Source organism: Stegostoma tigrinum, chromosome 2 (genome assembly GCF_030684315.1).
Source record: "Stegostoma tigrinum isolate sSteTig4 chromosome 2, sSteTig4.hap1, whole genome shotgun sequence".
In the NCBI taxonomy this organism is placed as follows: Eukaryota; Metazoa; Chordata; class Chondrichthyes; order Orectolobiformes; family Stegostomatidae; genus Stegostoma; species Stegostoma tigrinum.
The window spans coordinates 101,707,793-101,729,274 of NC_081355.1; the positions used below are offsets into that span (position 1 = coordinate 101,707,793).

The 21,482-nt window shown below is 41.2% G+C and overlaps 1 protein-coding gene across 1 annotated transcript in view; it reads right to left on the bottom strand.

Annotated features, from left to right (window-relative positions):
- The window catches only part of vopp1b (VOPP1 WW domain binding protein b), a 71,862-nt gene that overhangs the window by 26,741 nt on the left and 23,639 nt on the right, over window positions 1-21,482 (bottom strand). Inside the window, exons 2-3 of the mRNA XM_048551577.2 lie at window positions 18,229-18,287; window positions 2,161-2,238 (exon numbers count right to left, since the gene is read on the bottom strand). Of these exons, the coding sequence (XP_048407534.1) occupies window positions 2,161-2,238; window positions 18,229-18,287 (137 nt within the window). The remainder of the gene's footprint in view (window positions 1-2,160; window positions 2,239-18,228; window positions 18,288-21,482) is intronic.

Genomic DNA, 21,482 nt, shown 5'->3' on the forward strand with positions numbered 1-21,482 from the left:
CCAAGGACCGCAACTTTCCCCCCATGGTGGTCGAAATGCCCTCGACCACGCCTCCCGCATTTCCCGCAACTCATCCCTCACACCCCCTCCCCACAATAACAACCAAAACAGAGTCCTCCTCATCCTCACGTACCACCCCATCAACCTCTGGATCCAACACATCATCATCCAACATTTCCACCATCTGCAATCCGACCCCACTACCAAAGACATTTTTCCCTCTCCACCCTTATCTGCCTTCCAGAGGGACGACTCTCTCCATGACTCCCTCATCCAATCCACACTCCCCACCAGTCCCACCACCCCTGGCACTTTTCCTGCAACCGCAGAAAGTGCTACACCTGCCCCAACACCTCCTCCCTCACTCCCATCCCAGGCCCTAAGAAGACCTTCCACATCAAACAGATGATCATCTACACATCTGCTAACGTGGTATGCTGTATCCGCTGTTCCCGATGTGGCCTCCTCTACATCGGGGAAACCAAGCAGAGGCTTAAGGACCACTTTGTGGAACACCTACGCTCGGTTCGCCACAAACAACTGCACCTCCCAGTCATGAATCATTTCAACTCCTCCCACTCCTTAGATGACATGTCCATCCTGGGCCTCCTGCAGTGTCACAACCATGCCACCCGAAGGTTGCAGGAACAGCACCTCATATTTCATTTGGGAACCCAGCAGCCCAATGGTATCAATGTGGACTTCACAAGCTTTAAAATCTCCTCTCCCCTGACCACATCCCAAAACCAGCCCAACTTGTCCCTCCTCCCACCTATCCCCTCCTCCACAAGCCCTAGCCCCATCTCCTACCTATCAGCCTCATCCTGCCCCCTTGACCTGTCCGTCCTCCCTGGACTGACTTATTGCCCCCTCTAACTCCCCACCTACACTCACTTTTACTGGCTCCACCCCTGCCTTTTTGACCTGTCTGTCTCCTCTCCACCTATCTTCTCCTTTATCCATCTTCTATCTGCCTCCCCCTTTCTCCCTATGTATTTTGGAATCCCGTTCCCCTCCCCCATTTCTGAAGAAGGGTCCAGACTCAAAATGTCAGTTTTTCTGCTCCTCTGATGCTGCTTGGCCTGCTGTGTTCATCCAGCTCTACACACTGATATCATTGATTGGGGAATGTTGACGTACAAAATGACCCAGGTGTTCTTGTGCACTGGTCACTGAAAGCAGGAACGTAGGTCTATCAAGCAGTTAGGAAGTCTAAAGGTATGTTGATCTTTATTGCAAGGACAGTTACAGGAGGTGTATTACTGCAGCTACCTAGGGCCTTGATGAGGCCACACCTGGAGTACTGTGTGCTGTCTTGATATCCATGCCCAAGAGAAATATGTATTTATCACAGAAAGAGTGCAGGAAAGGTTCACCTGATTTGATTTCTGGGATGGCAGAGTTGTGGAGGGATTGGGTTGACTGCACTTTTATTCACTGAACTTTAGAAGGATGAGAGGAGATCCAATCGAAACGTATAAAATTCTGATAGGACTGGACAGACTGAATGCAGGGATGATGCTCCCCGTGGTTGGGGTGGGTCCAGTGCAAGGGATCACATTCTCAGGATACAGGGTGACTCATCCAAGACTGAAATGAAGAGACATTTCTTCTCTGAGGGGGTGGTGAACTTATGAAATTCTCGATCACAGAAGGCTGTAGAGGCAAAGTCACTGAATATATTTAAAAAAGTAATAGATAGGCCTTGTAGACACCAATGGCAGCAAGGGATATGGGGAGAGAGCAGGAGTATTAGTGCTGAGATAGAGAATGAGCCATAATTATAATTATATCGAAAGGTGGGGCAGGCTTGATAGGTCAAATAGCCTACTCCTTCTCGTATATTCCTTGTTTCGGTTTCTCACCTTCACTCAAGAGCTCTCATTCAACTTGCATACTTCCCAAAAGAAAAATGTGTAAATCAGTCAGAAAGTCTAACTCTGCAGCTATTGTATGAACATTCAAGTTATAGATGTCAGAGAATACATTAACAAAGGCAATATATGCAAAAATGTATGAGCAAACATTCATTTACATCTTGTACCATGATAATTGTGTACAAATGAAGATATGAAAGAATTGATATAGATTTATTCTTTTCCCCAAAAGAACATCAACTCATTATTTAACATGCATTACAAAAGCATGCTTAAAACTCACCAAAAATACCATAATCGTTGAATAGAGAATGCTCGCATACAGCATTTCGTACCACAACAGTCCTCGTATGCACGGCACCTATGAAAGAAACGCTTTATGTCAGACACATTAGTCAATGCAATGACACCAGCAGCCTTTACATCCTGATTGTTATGCATTGGCCCTATTGTTCAGTTTCTTTTTAATATGGATAAATGCGGTTTGCCTCAGTGATAACTATTTGGTGTATCAATTCCTCTGAGTTAAACATCAGCTTTGTTCAGTTGTTCAGACACTTGCTCCTGGATGTGAAAGCTGAGAGATAAAGTCCTACTTTAGGATTTGAGAACTGACATAAGCTGTAATCTGCAACGACAGGACAGGCCACAGGAAGTGTCTGCACATGCTCCGATTACATCACTTCATTCCATGAACAACAACACCATCATCAGTGCATACGCTGCTGAAAAAAGGGAAGCAGAGCTGGAACCCTTGCGGAAGCAGGGAGAAAGGCTGGGAGCTGGGGAGGTCTGCAGCAGGAGCTAACTTCCATTTTGCCCAGGACAGCTGGAGGAAGAGTGGGTGGCTGCAAAGGATGTAAATGAGAGGGGAGGGTGCTAAGATGGAGAAGCAGAGGGATGCTATAAAGAGAAACTAGTTTCAAAATCAAATAACTTTACTTTTGTTGTACAAAGTCTTTCATTTTACATACAGCAACATCATCTTTAGATAGGCAGCTAGCTGCTTCTCATTGTTTGAGAATGACGTCAATTTTGCACCACCTACAGGTGGCATTCAGAGATACTCTGCCAAGCTGATAAATGCTTTACTGAAATAAAAATGCTGCATTGTTGATGTGCAATCTTTCAACCCATATCATTAAGCCAAGGCTGCACAAATATTCTATTATGACACATTCCATGGGAGAGAGAGGTTAAGTACTTCAGAACAATAAACCCTGAGATTAATTGACCATTCTATTAATTTGCAAGTTGATATTTTACTGTACGCAACACAGTAGCCACATTTAGCCACCTAAGATCTTTGACTGCACTTCAGAAGGTAATTTACTGTATGTGAAGCATCCTGCTAGAAATGCAAGTAAATGCATGGAATATCTAGACCAGTTATATCTCACAACTTATGCAACATAGTTTCATTGAGGAGAATGTTATGTACACGACAGAGGTAGAAAATGAAAATGTCCAAATGCTACTGTCTGTTGCAGGATCAAGGTAGACAAAGCATAGGTAGAGCATAGCACTATCATTGGTTAAACAACTCTTCAGTCTCGTCAGCATGCCTTGAGGTTTTAATCAGGAAGCTCGTGCTCAGTTCATTAACTTTAAGATCTCTGAATAATTCTATAATCTCAGTGTCCCCCTTCTGCTCAATTACTATCAGATTTATGCCATGTGTACTCATAACAACAGCGAAGATGTTCATGTTTCTTGCAGCTATCAGAAAGGAGAAATCAGCTTTGTTTAGACTGAAATCCAGTGAAAGGAGTGCTGAAACAAAATATCATGTTTTAAAGATTATCAGAGTCCTTCTTAGAATTTTGACTTGATGCCTCCATTGCCAGTTAAGACATATTTGACTCATTGTCAGATAAAAGTTTTTCAGCAGCTTTTTGGAGATTCTTATTCAACATAGAAATATTGCATTATTTAGACAGTATTACATTATAAGTAGATTCCATACCTACTAATCAAAATTAACCTCCAAATTAATGTTCAATAATCAGTCCAGTAAGACTAAAAGGGACACCACTGTCGTCAACTGTTGTCTTCATGAAAATAGGACCACAAAGCAAGTTAAGAAACCTCGGATGTTCTGTCGCTCACAAATTTCTCAATGTATGTATTGAAAAGCAGATCGTATTATTTGTTAATTAGCATTAATTTGGCTAAATTATACAGTCACCATTATAACAGGGAGTAAAGTATATGGATGCCCCATGAGCAAAAATGTCCTCCCAATCTTCATATCAAAGCATATATAAAATTTTAAGTGGACTTAACAAGATTCATTTCATTATTCTACAGTACAGTCCCAATCTGCTGTTATCCCGTGTAACTGAAACTTCTCTGAACTGCCTCCAATGCAAATATATAATGCCTTCAGTCTAAAGACCAAACCCTACACTATATTCCAGGGGCAGTTTCAACAGTACTTGACAAGATGAAATGAACTTTATACTCTAGTTTTCAAATAAAGGCCGATATTCCACTTGCCTTCCACGTTTTTTTTGTGATTCATGTAAAAACACACACTAACGACTTCTTTGCCCAACTATTCTTCATCTCCACCCAAACTAATTCTACAATCCTGTTCTCCTGGACCACCAAGCTCTTCTGTAACTACTGCACAAATGCCATTCTTGATTAGCAGTGTTACCCGTCCATCTTTACACAGTCATCTAATTTTCTGGAATAACATACATTCCTCAATATTCAGGACACAATCCTTGCAATCCTGCAGCCCCGCCTCTCATTTATTTGCTTCAACGTGCGCTATCGATTTGTTAAATTTATTAAGAATGTTTCACACATTTAAATAGAGCGTTTTGTTTAGTCTTTTTATCTTTCCAGCATTTAGCTTTGATTATTGTTATATCTGAAGTGTTTTTCCTCTGTTTCATCAGGCCATTCTCTGACCCTCATTTCCCATGTTATTTTCTTCTCTTGCATTGTATCTACTCTTGGATATACATCTTTCCACATTTGATCACTTGCCTACTATTTAGTTTAAAACTCTACTTCCTTAGTCATGACATTCATAAAAACACTGGTCTCAGCATGGTTCAGATGTAAAATATTTTTTCCTTACAGCTATAACACAGTGTGGAGCTGGAGGAACACAGCAGCCAGGCAGCATCAGAGGAGGAGGAAAGCTGATATTTCAGATCAGGACCCTTCTTCAGCTATGGGCCCATGGCAATGGACTCCAGCATCAGCAGTTCTTACTATCTCTTCACCTTACAGCTCCAGCTTTGCCCAGTACGAGTGCAAGTGGCCCAAAATGGAACCCAATTCTTCCATGTCAGTCTCTCAGCCACATATTCACCTATCTAATTTTATGTACCATACTCCAGTTCAAATAATAATCCAGAGAATATAATCTTTTAAGAATTGCTTTCAACTTAGTGCTGAACTCCTGTTTTACCTACGCAGAACTGGTTTATTAGTTCTGCTGACACATTTGTTACCTGCACCGCCCACAAGCACTGGATCCTTCCTCTCCTACCGGAACTTCCTTTCCAGTTTTCTCGAATCCTGGCACGAGACAGGAAAGACAGCTATCTAGATGCTCATTCATTGCTGCAGTGAACTGTGTCAGTCCCCGCACCATAATAAGCCCTTCTACATTCCTTGTTGCTCACCCACTTGAACAGCTTTCTGTACCACTGTGCCAGTCGCTTTGCTAATCTGCCTGCAGCCTCTGCTCTTATCAAAACGGGTTGGCAGAACCGAAAACCAACTGACAATTGCAGATGGCTGACATTCCTAAACTCCTATCCTCCGGATCCACTTGCCTGCCTCACTCACAGACAGACATATATCCCTGACCGTGACCAATGATCAATTTAGAACACCATCTCCTAAGTCGTTCATTGTGTCCTGGTACAAAGAATCTAGATAACTTCACCTCTCCCTGATGCATCATACTACCTGCATTCCAACTCAAATTGTGAACTGATGCTGCTCAAATTTCAAACATTTGTTGCATTTAAACCTTAATCTACATATAAACTAGAAAAATCAGAATGGCAGTAGTAGTCTGGATGAGGATTTCAGGGAATGCTTTCAAGATCCTGGACTGACCAGAATGCAGATTATATTGGATTTGGTATTGTGTACTGTGACAGGATTAATAAATAATCTCAGCACAAAGGCATTCCTTGGCAGCAGTGACAACAACATGATTGAATTTTACATCCAGCTTGAAATGGAGAAGACCGTATCCAAGGCAAGTGTTTTAAACCTCAACAAGGGCGACTGTGTGATATGAAAGCTAAGTTAGCTGAAGTGAAGTGGCATATTAGTTTAGGGCCTAGACTAATAAGCATGCAATGGCAAACATTTAAACAGTTATTTCAGAATGCTCAGAATAAGTATATTCCTACTATGAAGTCAGGTAAAGCCTGATACTTAAGAAAAAAAAGCATTAACTATACAAAGAGGAGAGCCCAGCCAGGTGACTGATCAGAATATAAAGTACAATAGGGATTAACCAAAATGAAGCAGAAGAAATTCAAGAGCAAGCTAGGTGGAAATATAAAAATCGATAAGTATTTCTAAAGGTATTTGAAAAGAAGAGCAAAGCAAATGTTAGTCCTCTGAAAAGTGAGAATGAGGAATTAATAGTAGACAATAAGGAAATGGCAGATGAAACAAATAATTTGCTTCTGTCTTCACTATACAGGACGTTAAAACCAGATATTAATGAAATTACAATTACGAGGAAAGTGGTACTTGGCAAACTATTGGAGTTGCAGACTGACAAACCTCTGTTTCTAGATGGACCTCACTTCAAGCATTAAAAGAGGTGGCTGATGGAGTAGTACATGCATTGGTGTTAATTTTCCAAAATTTGCTGGATTCTGGACAGGTTCCATGAGGCAAAGTAGCAAAATAAACATCTTTTCAAAAAGGGCCACAGGCCAATTAGCTTGACATCCGTCATGGGAGAGGCGCTAGATTCAATCTTTAAAAGGATTGTTGCTGCACACCCAGCAAAACTCAAGATAATTAGAAGAATCAGCATTATTTCAAAGGGAAATCATAGTTAATCAATGTATTGGAGTTCTTTCAAGAAGTCACATGCATTGTTAAGTACCACAAAGATTCCTGAAGAATATAAAGGCTCATGGAATTGGGGTAACATTCACATGGACAGAAGATTGTATGGCTAGCAGAAAAAGCATTATGCATAAAAGAATCTTTATTTGATTGACAGAATGAGTGAAAACCTGCACAGGTCTGTTTTGAGGCCTGAAACTTTTAGAGTATAGAGCCATGACTTAGATGAGGGGACTGAAGGCATGGTAACTAAATTCATGGGTGACACCAAAGTAAGAAAAAAATGTTGCAAAGAAGCTATCAGGAGAATACTGGGCAAAAATCTGGCTGACAATGTAAACTATGGGAAACTGATAAGTTTGGCAGCAAAAATAAGAAAAAAATCAAATGGAGAACAACTATGGAATTCTAAGGTGCATTTGGATTTACATGCTTTGGTGCATGAGTTACAGAAAAATTAGTCTCCTTGTACAGTGTGTCATCAAGGGGGGAAATGGTATGCTATCCTGTATTATGACAGGAAATGACTATGAAAATAAGGAGTTTATGATAGGCTGGTCACGTTTCCACCAGAGTTTAGAAGAGTGAGCATGACTAAACTGATATGGGTAAGATCTTGGATGGTCATGAGAAACCGAACATGGAAAAGATATTTCTTGTGGACGAGCCCAGAACTGGAGGGCAGTATTTTAAAGTTAGGGCTCACACTTTTAGGAAAGAGATAAGGAGAACAATTTCTGTCAGACGGGTGAAAGACCTTTCAACTCTACCTCAAAAGGCATGGAGGTAGGTCATGAAATATTTTAATAGCAGAGTGAGATTCTCATGCGTAATGAACCGAGTAAATATTATTACTGGTCGAGTCAAATCCCAGACTGAAATCTGACTTGATATATTTTAAAAAATTTAAATAGGCAGCCTTTCACTGAAACTATTACACAATGTTATTGATCTGGTTTTAACATTAATCAGGATATTATAATGCAGAAGAAATGTTGATAAATAGAATAAATCTTGGGCACAGATAATAATGTGAAATGTGAAACATTAACACATATTAGCCATGAACTTAATGAACAGGACAACTGGCTCAATGAACCAAATGAGTCTACTTCTGCTTATATTTGTAATATCCTTATGATTCTTCTGTAAAGAAGAATTCTGCAGTCTTTACTCTATTTGAACAATGATCTGCTCTCCTATTTTTCTTGGGGAAGTGGACAACTTCACATTTTCCATACTATTGTCTAATGCCAAACATGTATGTACTCATTTAAAATAGTGAAATTTCTTTGCAGCCTTGAAATTTGGTTTCCTATGTATCTTTGCTTCATTAATAAAGGTGGCTATAATACAACGGATTCCAGCATTAATCATAAATAGCTGAAGTCCCAGCTCTAATCCCTTTAGCACTCCACTAGTTTCAATTTACCAATCTGAAAATAACCCAATTTATTCTAACCGTTTCCTGTTCAACTGTCAACTTTTACGTATGCTGATTTATTATGCTTGACACCTTCTTCTTCTGTTTGAGGCACCTTATCAAATGTCTTTTGGAAATTCAAATATACATCTAAGGGTTCCCCCTTAGCCACTCTGTCTGTTACATCCTCAAAGAATGCTAACAAGTTGGCCAAACATTATTTCCATTTCAGAAAGCCAAGTTAATTCTGTCTGATTGTATTCCCGATGCCGGATGTTTTGACTGACTGAACTATAATTTTGTGCTTTTCATCTTCCTCCTTCCTTGACTTGTGGTTCTATTTCCAACCTGTTGGCATCTTTCCAGAATCTATGGAAATGTGGAAGATTATACAAATATACTCACTAGAGATGCAACTATTTCCTTTAAAACACTTGGATGCTGGCTATTAGAACTAGGGATTTCTCTGAACCTTCTGTCTCAGTAGTTTTCCTAGTTTTTTTTCCCCCTCTCACGATTCTAACAATTTTGTGCTCCTCCCGCCCTTTTGCACCTCTGCTTTTTGGCTACTCTTCAGATACTTTTTGTGAAGACAGACAGAAAATACTTGTCCTAAGCCTCTGCCATTTTGTTGCTTCCCACTGTTCACCATTATTTCCATTTATTTACTTCTGGAAATCTTTATTGTTTGGTTTTATATTTCTTGCTATTTTCTCTTTCTCCAATTCAACCCTTACTCTTCAAATTATCCTTGATTCTCCTGTTTAAAATCTTTAAATAAAGACAAATAGTCAACATTGCTAAACTCTTAATGTAGCTGTTATAATCACATGACTGAAATCAGCTAGAAACCTCTATGAATTCTTGCAAACCAAAGCCAGCAAGTTTGTTAGCATCTCCTTTAACACAGGGACATTAGGCTTACCACCATTCTGACCTAGAGATATCCAACTCCCACGAATACCAAAGGCACAAAGGAATTGCAAATTACTACTATCTGATACTAAAATGATGATATTATTTCAATGAACTATGGAGACGGACTATCAGCACCTCTTCTCCTCACAGTGGCCATTTTGATAAGGGCAATCAAAGTAACCAGTTTCTCCAAATGTTTTAGCAGAAATCACCCTTTCATATGCTTTTCAACTGCTCAAGGGTATATTGTTTCAATTTTTGACTATACCTACTGTCTTAACACCATAGGAAATGCGGCTCCAGGCCTCAGTAGCTACACATTTTTCATGTATCTTTCACTCAGAAGTTTTATCTCTGGAAAGAATCTCACATTTTCAAGCCAAACTGGACAAATTCACTGCAAACAAGAAATATTGCCTACACCTTTGACTGCCTTCCATCTTCATCCCAACTCCCAGGACAGGAATTATTACATGAGCCAACTCAATGGACTCTAACAAAGAACTGCAGATGCTAGAAATCAGAAACAAAAACAGAAATTATATGGAAAACTCAGGAGGTTTGGCAGCATCCAAAGAGTCACTGGACCGGGAATGTTAACTCTGCTTTCTCTCCACAGATGTTACCAGACCTGCTAAGTTTTCCCAACAATTTCTGTTTTTGCACTAAATTCTAAGTCACTTAAACTAACACCAGCATTTTCAAAACAAAATTCCAACCTGATCTCTATTTATTAGAAACTCCCAAGTTTAACTTCGTGACTTCATTTTCTTTCTTACTATCTTGCACCTTTCAGGGCATTTTGCCACAAATTTATTTTTAAAGATGGAAACTCTAAAAGCAGGGTTCGGGCCTATTTCAGTAAGAGTAGGACTATAAAGGGAAGGACCAAATCAATAATACCACACTGTCTCTGGCTTAAGAGGGGGGAAAAGCAGTTAATTTGACTTCACTCCTGGCTCCCCCTTCATCCATGACAGTCTGGGGATACTTCTTTCTGCAAGTCAGGCAAAGGAAGTTGTCTTGTTTCCTTTCTGACAGTGACTTTTGCTGACGTGACTGCAACAATCAGCGAGCAAGAGGTTTTTTTCCTTTACTTGCAAGTGCAAGAGTGCCAGCTGCAGAAAACAGTACCCACCAACCCCACAGAACTGCAACACCAGACGAATACACAGATCTGGGTTGCAGTTATTCTTCTAAGCCTCTTCTCACATATTCCTGGAAGACGAAGGAGTGAAGGGGTCTCTAATTAAAACTGAACTGCTGCTAAGGGCTTGGATGGAGATACAGCTGGCAGTAAGTGGCTGATTGGTGTCTGAACTAGTGACCAGTTTTCACTGACAAAGGCATTCTTCATGCCAATACCTGACAGACGGGTTCCAGGGAGGCGAACCACTGACATCCATATTCTATAGATATAATCACAATATCCTTAGGGAGGGTGTTCCAGGATTGGTGACATATTTCAAAGTCAGAATGGTGAGTGCCTTGAAGGTGAACATACACACAATGGCTTTCCTATAAATCTGCACCCTGGGCCTTCCAGGTGGAACTGGTCTTGGGTTTGGAAGATGCTGTCTAAGGAGCCTTGGTGAATTTCTACAGCGCATCTTGCAGATGGCATCTTGCCACTACTGCTGAGCATCAGCGTGAAGGGAATAGATGTTTGTGGATATGGTGCCAATCAAGCAAGCTGTTTTGTCTTGGATGGTATCAAGCTGTTGCAGCTGCATTTATCCAGCCAAGTGGGGAATATTCTATCATACTCTTGAAATATGCTTTGTAAACGGTGTGCAGATTTTGGGGAGTCAGGAAGCAAGTTACAAGCTGTAGGGTTCACAGCATCTGACCTGCTTGTATAGCTACACACAAATATATATTATCGAATATATACACTACATCTAGCTAGTCCAAAGGTCAGTTTTGGCAAATGGTAACCCTCAGGATGTTGACAGTCAGAGATTAATTGATGGTAAACCCATTGAATGTCAAGGGATGATGGTTCAATTCTCTCTTGTTAGAAATGCTCACTGCTGAGCATTTATGTAGCACAAATGTTGTTTGCCACATGTCAGCCCAAGTCTTACTGCAATTAGACCTGCACTACCTCAGTACCTAAGGAGCTGCAAATGGTGCTGAACACTGCGCAATCATCAGAGACCATCCCACTTCTGACTTTATGGAGGATGGGAGTTTGTCAACGAAGCAGCTGGTTGGATCTAGGACACTACCCTGAGGAACTCGTGTAGAGATCTCCTGGAGCTGAGATGACTGGCATCCAACAACCATAACCATCTTCTTTTGTGCCAAGAATGACTCCAATCAATGGAGAGCCAACCCCTGATTTCCACTGACTCCAGTTATGCGAGGGCTCCTTGGTGACACATCAAACGCATCCTTGTCAACAGCTGTCATTCTCACCTAATCTCTGGAATTCAGCTCTTTTGTCTATGCTTAAGCCAAGCCTGTAAGTAAGGACTGGAGCTCAGCTGTCCTGTCAGAACCTAAACTGGGCACTGGGAAGCAGGTTATTGCAAAGCAAGAGCTGCCTAATAATACCGTTAATGACACCTCCTGTCACTTGACTGGTGGTCGAGCATAGACTGATGTGAAGGTGACTGGTCAGATTATGTTTGTCCTACGTTTTGACCACAGGGCGTACCTGGGCAATCTTCTACAGTGTTGGGAAAATGCCAGTGTCATAGCTGTACTGGAACAGCTTGTCTAGGAGTGCAACTGATTCTGGTGTACTAGTCTTCAGTACTTTTGCCAGAATGTTGAGACCCCACAGCCTTTGTAGTACCCAGAAATCTCAGCTGTTTTTGATATCACATGGGTGAATTGAATTAACTGAAAATTGGTGCAAATGCTTCAGCCTAATCTTTTGCACTGTTATGCAGGGTCTTGCCCCACTGGGAGGGGAGAAGGTACATTTTGGAACCTTCTTCGCCAGTGGGTTGTTTTATTATCTACAATCATGACAGGACTGTACAGCTTAGATCTGATCTGTTGATTGTGGAATCACCTGGCTCCATCACTTGGGGCTTATGCTCTTTGGAATGCAAATCCAGTTTTATAGCTACACCAGATTGCCACCTCATTTTTAGGAGTGCTGCTCCTAGTATGTCCTCCTGCATCCTTTAGCGAACTTGGGTTGATCCCCTGGTTTGATGATAACGGTACAGTGGATGTTGTGGTTGTGCTTAAGATTGCAGATTGTGTTCGAGTAACTATATTTCTGCTGTTGATAGCCCACAACACCTCATGGGTGCCCAGTTTTGAGTTGCTAGATCTGTTCAAAGTCTGTACCATTTAGCATGGTGACAATGCCATACAACCTCGTTAGGGGTTTACTACAGGCCCCCCAATAGCAGCAGGGAGATTGAAGAAAGCATAGGTCGACAGATTTTGGAAAAGTGTGGAGCAGTAGGGTTGTTGTAATGGGTGACTTTAACTTTCCTAATATTGATTGGAACCTCCTTCGAGCAGAAGATTTGAAATGGAGCTGTTTTTGTAAGGTGTGTTCAGGAGGGTTTCCTAACGCAGTACGTTGACAGGCCGACGAGGGGAGAGGCCATTCTAGACTTGGTGCTCGGAAACGAGCCGGGGCAGGTATCAGATCTTGTGGTGGGAGAGCATTTTGGTGATAGTGACCATAACTGCCTCACGTTCTACGTAGCTATGGAGAAGGAGAGGATTAGGCAAAATGGGAGGATATTTAATTGGGGAAGAGGAAACTATGATGCGATTAGACATGAGTTAGGAAGCATGGACTGGGAGCAGTTGTTCCATGGTAAGGGAACTATAGACATGTGGAGACTGTTTAAGGAACAGTTGTTGGGAGTGATGAGTAAATATGTCCCTCTGAGACAGGCAAGAAGGGGTAAGATAAAGGAACCTTGGATGACGAGAGCGGTGGAGCTTCTTGTGAAAAGGAAGAAGGTAGCTTACATAAGGTGGAGGAAGCTAGGGTCAAGTTCAGCTAGAGAGGATTACATGCAGGCAAGGAAGGAGCTCAAAAATGGTCTGAGGAGAGCCAGGAGGGGGCACGAGAAAGGCTTGGCAGAAGGAATCCGGGAAAACACAAAGGCATTTTACACTTAGGTGAGGAATAAGAGAATGATCAAGGAAAGAGTAGGGCCGATCAGGGATAGCATAGGGAACATGTGTGTGGAGCCTGAGGAGGTAGGGGAAGCCCTAAATGAGTTTTTTGCTTCTGTCTTTACGAAAGAAACTAACTTTGTAGTGAATGAAACCTTTGAAGAGCAGGTGTGCATGCTGGAATGGATAGAGATAGAGGAAGCTGATGTGCTGAAAATTGTCAAACATTAAGATTGACAAGTCGCCAGGCCCGGACCAGATTTGTCCTCGGCTGCTTTGGGAAGCGAGAAATGCAATTGCTTCGCCACTTGCGAAGATCTTTGCATCCTCGCTCTCCACTGGAGTCTTACCTGAGGACTGGAGAGAGGCAAATGTAATTCCTCTCTTCAAGAAAGGAAATAGGGAAATCCCCAGCAATTACAGACCAGTAAGTCTCACGTCTGTCGTCTGCAAGGCGTTAGAAAGGATTCTGAGGGATAAGATTTATGACCATCTGGAAGAGCATGGCTTGATCAAATACAGTCAACACGGCTTTGTGAGGGGTTGGTCATGCCTTACAAACCTTATCGAGTTTTTTGAGGATGTGACTAGAAAAGTTGATGAGGGTCGAGCTGTGGATGTGGTGTATATGGACTTCAGTAAGGCATTTGATAAGGTTCCCCATGGTAGGCTCATTCAGAAGGTCAGGAGGAATGGGATACAGGGGAACTTAGCTGCTTGGATACAGAATTGGCTGGCCAACAGAAGACAGCGAGTGGTAGTAGAAGGAAAATATTCTGCCTGGAAGTCAGTGGTGAGTGGGGTTCCACAGGGCTCTGTCCTTGGGCCTCTACTGTTTGTAATTTTTATTAATGACTTGGATGAGGGGATTGAAGGATGGGTCAGCAAGTTTGCAGACGACACAAAGGTCGGAGGTGTCGTTGACAGTGTAGAGGGCTGTTGTAGGCTGTCCTTGGGCCTCTACTGTTTGTAATTTTTATTAATGACTTGGATGAGGGGATTGAAGGATGGGTCAGCAAGTTTGCAGACGACACAAAGGTCGGAGGTGTCGTTGACAGTGTAGAGGGCTGTTGTAGGCTGCAGCGGGACATTGACAGGATGCAGAGATGGGCTGAGAGGTGGCAGATGGAGTTCAACCTGGATAAATGCGAGGTGATGCATTTTGGAAGGTCGAATTTGAAAGCTGAGTACAGGATTAAGGATAGGATTCTTGGCAGCGTGGAGGAACAGAGGGATCTTGGTGTGCAGATACATAGATCCCTTAAAATGGCCACCCAAGTGGACAGGGTTGTTAAGAAAGCATATGGTGTTTTGGCTTTCATTAACAGGGGGATTGAGTTTAAGAGTCGTGAGATCTTGTTGCAGCTCTATAAAACTTTGGTTAGACCGCACTTGGAATACTGTGTCCAGTTCTGGGCGTCCTATTATAGGAAAGATGTGGATGCTTTGGAGAGGGTTCAGAGGAGGTTTACCAGGATGCTGCCTGGACTGGAGGGCTTATCTTATGAAGAGAGGTTGACTGAGCTCGGTCTCTTTTCATTGGAGAAAAGGAGGAGGAGAGGGGACCTAATTGAGGTATACAAAATAATGAGAGGCATAGATAGGGTTGATAGCCAGAGACTATTTCCCAGGGCAGTAATGGCTAGCATGAGGGGTCATAGTTTTAAGCTGGTTGGTGGAAAGTATAGAGGGGATGTCAGAGGCAGGTTCTTTACGCAGAGAGTTGTGAGAGCATGGAATGCGTTGCCAGCAGCAGTTATGGAAGCAAGGTCATTGGGGTCATTTAAGAGACTGCTGGACATGTATATGGTCACAGAAATTTGAGGGTGCATACATGAGGATCAATGGTCGGCACAACATTGTGGGCTGAAGGGCCTGTTCTGTGCTGTACTGTTCTATGTTCTATGTTCTAACACAATGCAAGATATTCTCAATGTAAAGGGTGACTTTGATTCATACAAATTCTGCGGTGGTCATCCTTACCAATACCACCATCAGTGGTTGGCAGATTGATGAGGACAAAGACAAGTATATTTTTCCCTCTTGCCACTTGCTGCAGACCCAGACTAGCATCAATGTCCTTTAGGACTCAACCAGCTTTATAGTATGATGGTGACTGAAATCTCCCACTGAGAGTAAATTCTGGATCGTTGTCACCAGCAATGCTTTCTGTTTCAACACAGAGATGCAAAGACACATCAGGCGAGAGAGGATGGTACGTGGTGAATCAATAAGAGGTTTCCTTGCCTATGTCTGACCTGGCAACATGTAACGTCACAATGTCTGAAGTTAATGTTGAGGACTCTCATGGAGACTCCCTCATGACTGGATACCACTGTAACACTACTTCTACTCAGCCTGCTCTGCCAGTGGGGAACAAGACATACTCAGGGATGATGATGGTGCCTAGTACATTCAGAGCAAGGTATGATTCTGTGAGTGTGACTATGTCAGGCCGTTCCTTGACCAGTCTATGAGACAGTTCTTACAATTTTGAATCTGCCCCAGATGTTTGTGAGGACATCGTAGGGTTGACATGGCTGTTTTTGCCGTTGTCATTTTCAATGCCTTATTTGACACTATGTGCTCAACTCTATTCCATTTTTTTGGGGGAAGTTGCTTAGTCATTGTTATAACAGTGACATGTTTGACCATTTTAGTGAGCAGTTAAGAATCCAGCACAGTGCTGCAGAGCTGGAGTCACATGTAGGTCATACCAGGTTAGGCTGGCAGATTCCCTTTCCTAAACAGTATCAGTGACCTGATTAGTTTTTCTGACAATAGATGGTGACTTCCACAGTCATCGTTAGAACCTTAATTCCAAATTTTTACTGAATCCAAATTCCATGAAGCCAGGTCTCCAGAACATTACCAAGCTTTCTAAATTAATAGTTTAGTGACATTACACTGGACCATTGTCTCCCCTTGAATCCCATGTTCCCTGTTGCCGATGTGGTTGCTGTGGACCTCACAGGCATCTAGCAGTTCCCATCTGATAGAGGTCTTCCAATCTTGTTGTAAGACATAGGAGCAAAAGTAGGTTAATCAGCCCATTGAGTCTGCTCCACCATTCCATAAACTCATGGCTAATCCAGTAACCCTTAACTCCACGTTCCTGCCTTTTCCCTATAACCCTTGATTTCCGTACTGATTAAAAATCCATCTATCTCAATCAATAACAACTCAGCCTCAACAGTGTTCCTTGGTATTTCCACAGACTCTCTGCCACAGATGAATGCTTCCTAATCTCTGTCTTAAATGTGCATCCCCTAATTCTAAGATTATGCCCTCTGGTCTTAAAATCTCCTATAAGGGGAAACAACCTCTCCGCATGTACCCCTGTCAAATCAAAAACTGTGTGTTTCAAAAAGGTCACTTTTCATTCATCTAAATTCTGAGCACAGGCCCAACCTACTGTATGCATAAGAGATAATGGGAACTGCAGATGCTGGAGAATCCAAGACAACAAAATGTGAGGCTGTTCATCCAGCCTCACATTTTGTTGTCTACTGTATGCATAAAACAGTTCCTTCATACCTATTAGCCTGGTCAACATTCTCTGGACTGCCTACACTGCCAGCATCATTTTCTATAACTAAAGAGCCCAAACCTGTTCACAGTACTCCAGCTATGATCTGACTAGTAGCCTGCAGCTTTTGTAAAACCTCTTACTTTTATATTCCATTCCTTTTGAAATAAAGGCCAACATTCCATTTGCCTTCCTTATTAACCCGAACTTTGATGCTAGCTTTTTGTGATTCATGCATGAGAATACCCAGATCCTTCTGTGCTGCAGCTTTGTCTTTCTCCATGTAAATAATATTCAGTTCCTCTATTCTACCTTCCAAGGACAATGGTATTTAAAAACAATAGATATCATGGAAGTTCTTCCACTTGTACAAAAGTTCAAAAGGTAAGGGTTATAAATACATTAAAGAATTCAGAAGAAGTCTCTTTTCCCACAATGTGGTCTGAATGGGCAACTTTCTACCATATGAATTGCTGAAGTAAATAATGTAGAGGCAATAGACAGTTATAGATAGGATAGACAGTTGTATATTATTATACCGATAGGCTTAAAAGAGGGATAGCAACATTTGAAAAGGCAATATGGGCTGAAGCGCCTGCCTCTATGCTGTAGTTTCAGCATACTAAGTGACTAAAACTACTCCAGTAATTACAAACAAGTTTAAACCATGTCTGCATTTTGCACTAACTAATTTGATTTTCACATATTTCAACAGTTAACCGTTATTCTACTTGGTGGATGTTTGAGACAACTTAAATGAATTTCTTTCCCTTAAATCCTTTATGGTATACTGGGTAGTAAGGTTAGATCACATGGGATCCAGAGAGAACTATCCAATTGGAAGCAAAATTGGTTTGAAGGTAGGAGGCAAAGGGTGGTGATAAAAGGTTGCCTTTTAGACTGGAGGCCTGTCACCATGGGTATGCCACAAGGATCAGTACTGGGCTCACTGATTTTTGCCATTTATATAAATGATTTGTATGTGAATATAGTTGGCACAGTTAATAAGTTTGCAGATGACATCAAAATAGGTTGTGTCATGGTTAGTGAAGAAGGTTACCTCAAAGTCAACAGTACTTTGATTAGATGGATCCATGAGCTGAGAAGTGGCAGACGGAATTTAGTTTAGATAAATGTGAGGTTCCTACAGATTTCTAGAAACGGCAGTATTTCGGGCAGTATTTCGCTTTCAGTTTTAGCATTAATTTCTTTACATTCTACATTAATGAATTCTGCACTCTGCAGCATTAACAGATGTAAAATGTGTTGTGTTCCAAAATAATGCATTAAGCTACTACTTAAAGAATACTTACGTAAAATAAGTGGGATATCCTGCATTCACAAACCAGCAGTACTTTTTGGCTGCTGCACTCTGAGGAAATAAAAAAAAGTTTAGTTGGACCATGCAAAGTAGAATGTGTCAATAATTAATCATAGGGATTCATTCATTTAATCATAAATACCTACACTAAAGCATAAAAATGTTTTCTTCCTTGAGGCAGTTGAGGACCATATTCCAAAAGTGATCAGTACAGATAATTCGTTTACATTTAGCTACCATTTTCTTGTAAACTTTGTTCACAGAACATCACTTGGAAATTCAATGGATCTTTGGAAACCACATGAACTACTTCATCAGGTGCCAAGACCATTCTAAGTTTGCTGGAAAGAGGATACAATATTTCTTGCTAAGTTATTTTCACATTCTCCTCTAGTCAAAGCCAACGTTTAAGATTTTTTTTTCATATCTAGGTAATTTCAAACATTTAAATCAGATAAATGGACCTTTTTCCATCGGGGCATAGGAGCTTGATGGGTGACGTTATGGACGTTTATAAAATCATGAGGGGTGTACAGCAGGTGAACGGCACATGTCTTTCCCCTATGGTGGGGGATTTCAAAACTGGGGGCATATTTTTAAGATTAGAGGAGAAATATTTAAAAAGGACACGAGGAGCAACTTTGTTTTTTTTTTACAGAGAGTGGTTCATGTGTGAAATGAATTTCCAGGGGAAGTGGTGGATGTGGGTACAGGTACAACATTTAAAAAATGTTCGGCTAAGTACGTGAATAAAGAAAGCTTGGAAGGATATGGGCCAAGCATAGGCAGACAGGACTAGTTTACTTTGAGGTCACAGTCAGCATGGACTGGTTGGACCAAAGGGTCTGCTTCTGTGCTGTTTGACTCCATGTTTAGTTCCGCACACTCTTCACTAACTTGTTCATTGTGCTTGCAGCACACACTGTGATGCATCCAAGTGTAAAATGTCACCTAACATCATGACAACTCTTCGTTCCCCTGCTGTCTTATTTGTACATAATCTCAACACTTCAGATTTAAAAAGGGAGGCACACCAATTTCAAAGATCACTTCATTACTTTGCTCCCTTCAGTAGCAGTTATCTAACTTATTCAATATAAAACATAGGTGTCATCACAGGGGTGTTTGAAATGCTTTTACATCAGAACAGTCACGGCATATTGTGGTTCTTTTTCTCCCAAATAATTTTTTAGCGCTCCCAATTCCTCTTCAATATCACATCCAACTCTTCAAACAGTTTTGCTTTTATTCTTTCTACCTGCTCCTTAATGGACAATGCAGGTTCACTCCTTTAAAAAGAAGTGCTTACACAGAGTTCATACCTGTATAGTAAGAAGCCGTTCTGCACATCATGCATTCACACCGAGAGGTCATCAAAGCAGTCACTTTTACCAGAAACCAGCACCACTAGACTACAAATCTGACACAAATGGAATAAATAAAATCCTGTTTTTTCACTCAAACAGACTTCAAGACATTTAGAAGCAGTTTAAGGATATTTCAGGATTAATGTTACAGTTAGGGGAAGGTCACATTGCACAATCAAATGATTTGCTGGGAATGAAAGGGATCAAAATGCATTTTAATTTGCTAGGAATATTGGATGTGTTTTCAGGAAGACAGACTGTATTCTGTCCATTTTTACACAAAAGCTATCAGTATCTTGGCACTGACAGATTGTTTTCAGACTTTTTTCCACAATGACAGAGCTGACACCATTGGCTATAATGTCAGTGACATATTCACAAGTATTAGTGGTTGAACCCACATGCCTTGTACGCAAATTGAGCTTTGACTTGCATTAAAATACATCATTTCTAAACTAAAGTAAATTTCACTCCTAACAAGTAGTACTGAATATCTAACGTGCACATCTGCATGCATGATGGGGTTTAAACAAAGCCAAGATGTGTGCTGAAGCGGGATATCATAGTATTAATTAAGCCAATTTCCCATCTCTTTTATTATTAGAATTGTGTGTGTGGAAGTGCAAACTGATTATGAACCAAAGACTGATAACATGATTTTGATCACTTCTTTGATGATTGTTGTGCCTTCAGTGGTTTAAACCCCAAGATCTGCAATCATCTCCCCAACTCTATATCTCCAAGACACTTAAAACCAGCCACATCTAACAAACTTTCATTAACAGATTTTGTTTCATGATGTTTTGAACTGCTGGATTAAATACACTGTATAAATGCGATTCACAGTTGCTAGTGAAAGATCAGATTGAGGAGAGAAAACAAAGAGATAAGAGAGAAAACTACAAGTATAAATATCTGACAGTGTACTTGAACGAGATTCCACAATTCCAAATGTTCCCTTTCTAGGTTTGAGAGGTCAAATGGCATTGTAGTAACTTAAATCTCAATAGGTACCAGCAGCAGCTTTAACTATTTGCAGCAAACTTAATTGGTCACAAAACAAGACAACTTCTCAAAGGTCATGAATCTGTGGAATTCACTAGCTCAGACTGTGGTGGATGCTAGGAAATTGAGTAAACTTAAGGTCAAGATGGACGGTTTTTAGTTAGTAATGAGTTGAAGGATTATGAAGAGTGGGCAGAAAAGTGGAGATGAGATCAGCCATGATTATCTTAACTGGAAGAGTAGGTTTGAGCTGAATTGCCTACTCCTATTCCTAGTCCTTCTGTTGTGTTCTTGGACTTGAGGGAAAATTAAGTGAAAATAACAATCTTGTGAGGCTGACATAGAGCAAGGTAAATCATCCAGCAACTTGTGATTCGAAATTCATTCATCAGCCCATATTGATTGGAAAATTATACACAAATGTGCATGTTAAACAGGCACTTTGGTCCTTCAAGCCTGTGCTGCCATATTTTGCCCTTCCATGTTAAAACTGTCTTCACTTACAGGATCCGTATCCCTCTATTCCGTTCCTATTCATATATTGGTCCAGGTGCTTCTTGAATGCTGCCATTGTGTCTGCTTCCACCACTTCTGGCAACATGTTCCGGGTACTCACCATCCTTTGTGTGAAAAACATGCCTCACACATCTCTTTTAAAAACTTCCCCTCTCGCACCTTGAATCTGTGCCGCCTAGCAATTGACCTCTCCAGCCTGGGAAAAAGCCTCATACTTTCCACTCTATCCATGCCACTCACAACCTTACAACTTCTATTAGGTCGCATCTCAAGCTCCTACGTTCTGGTGAAAATATAACAAGTCTATCCAACCTTGGGTCCAGCAGCAGGTCCATAAAAATTGTGTCAAGACAATGTT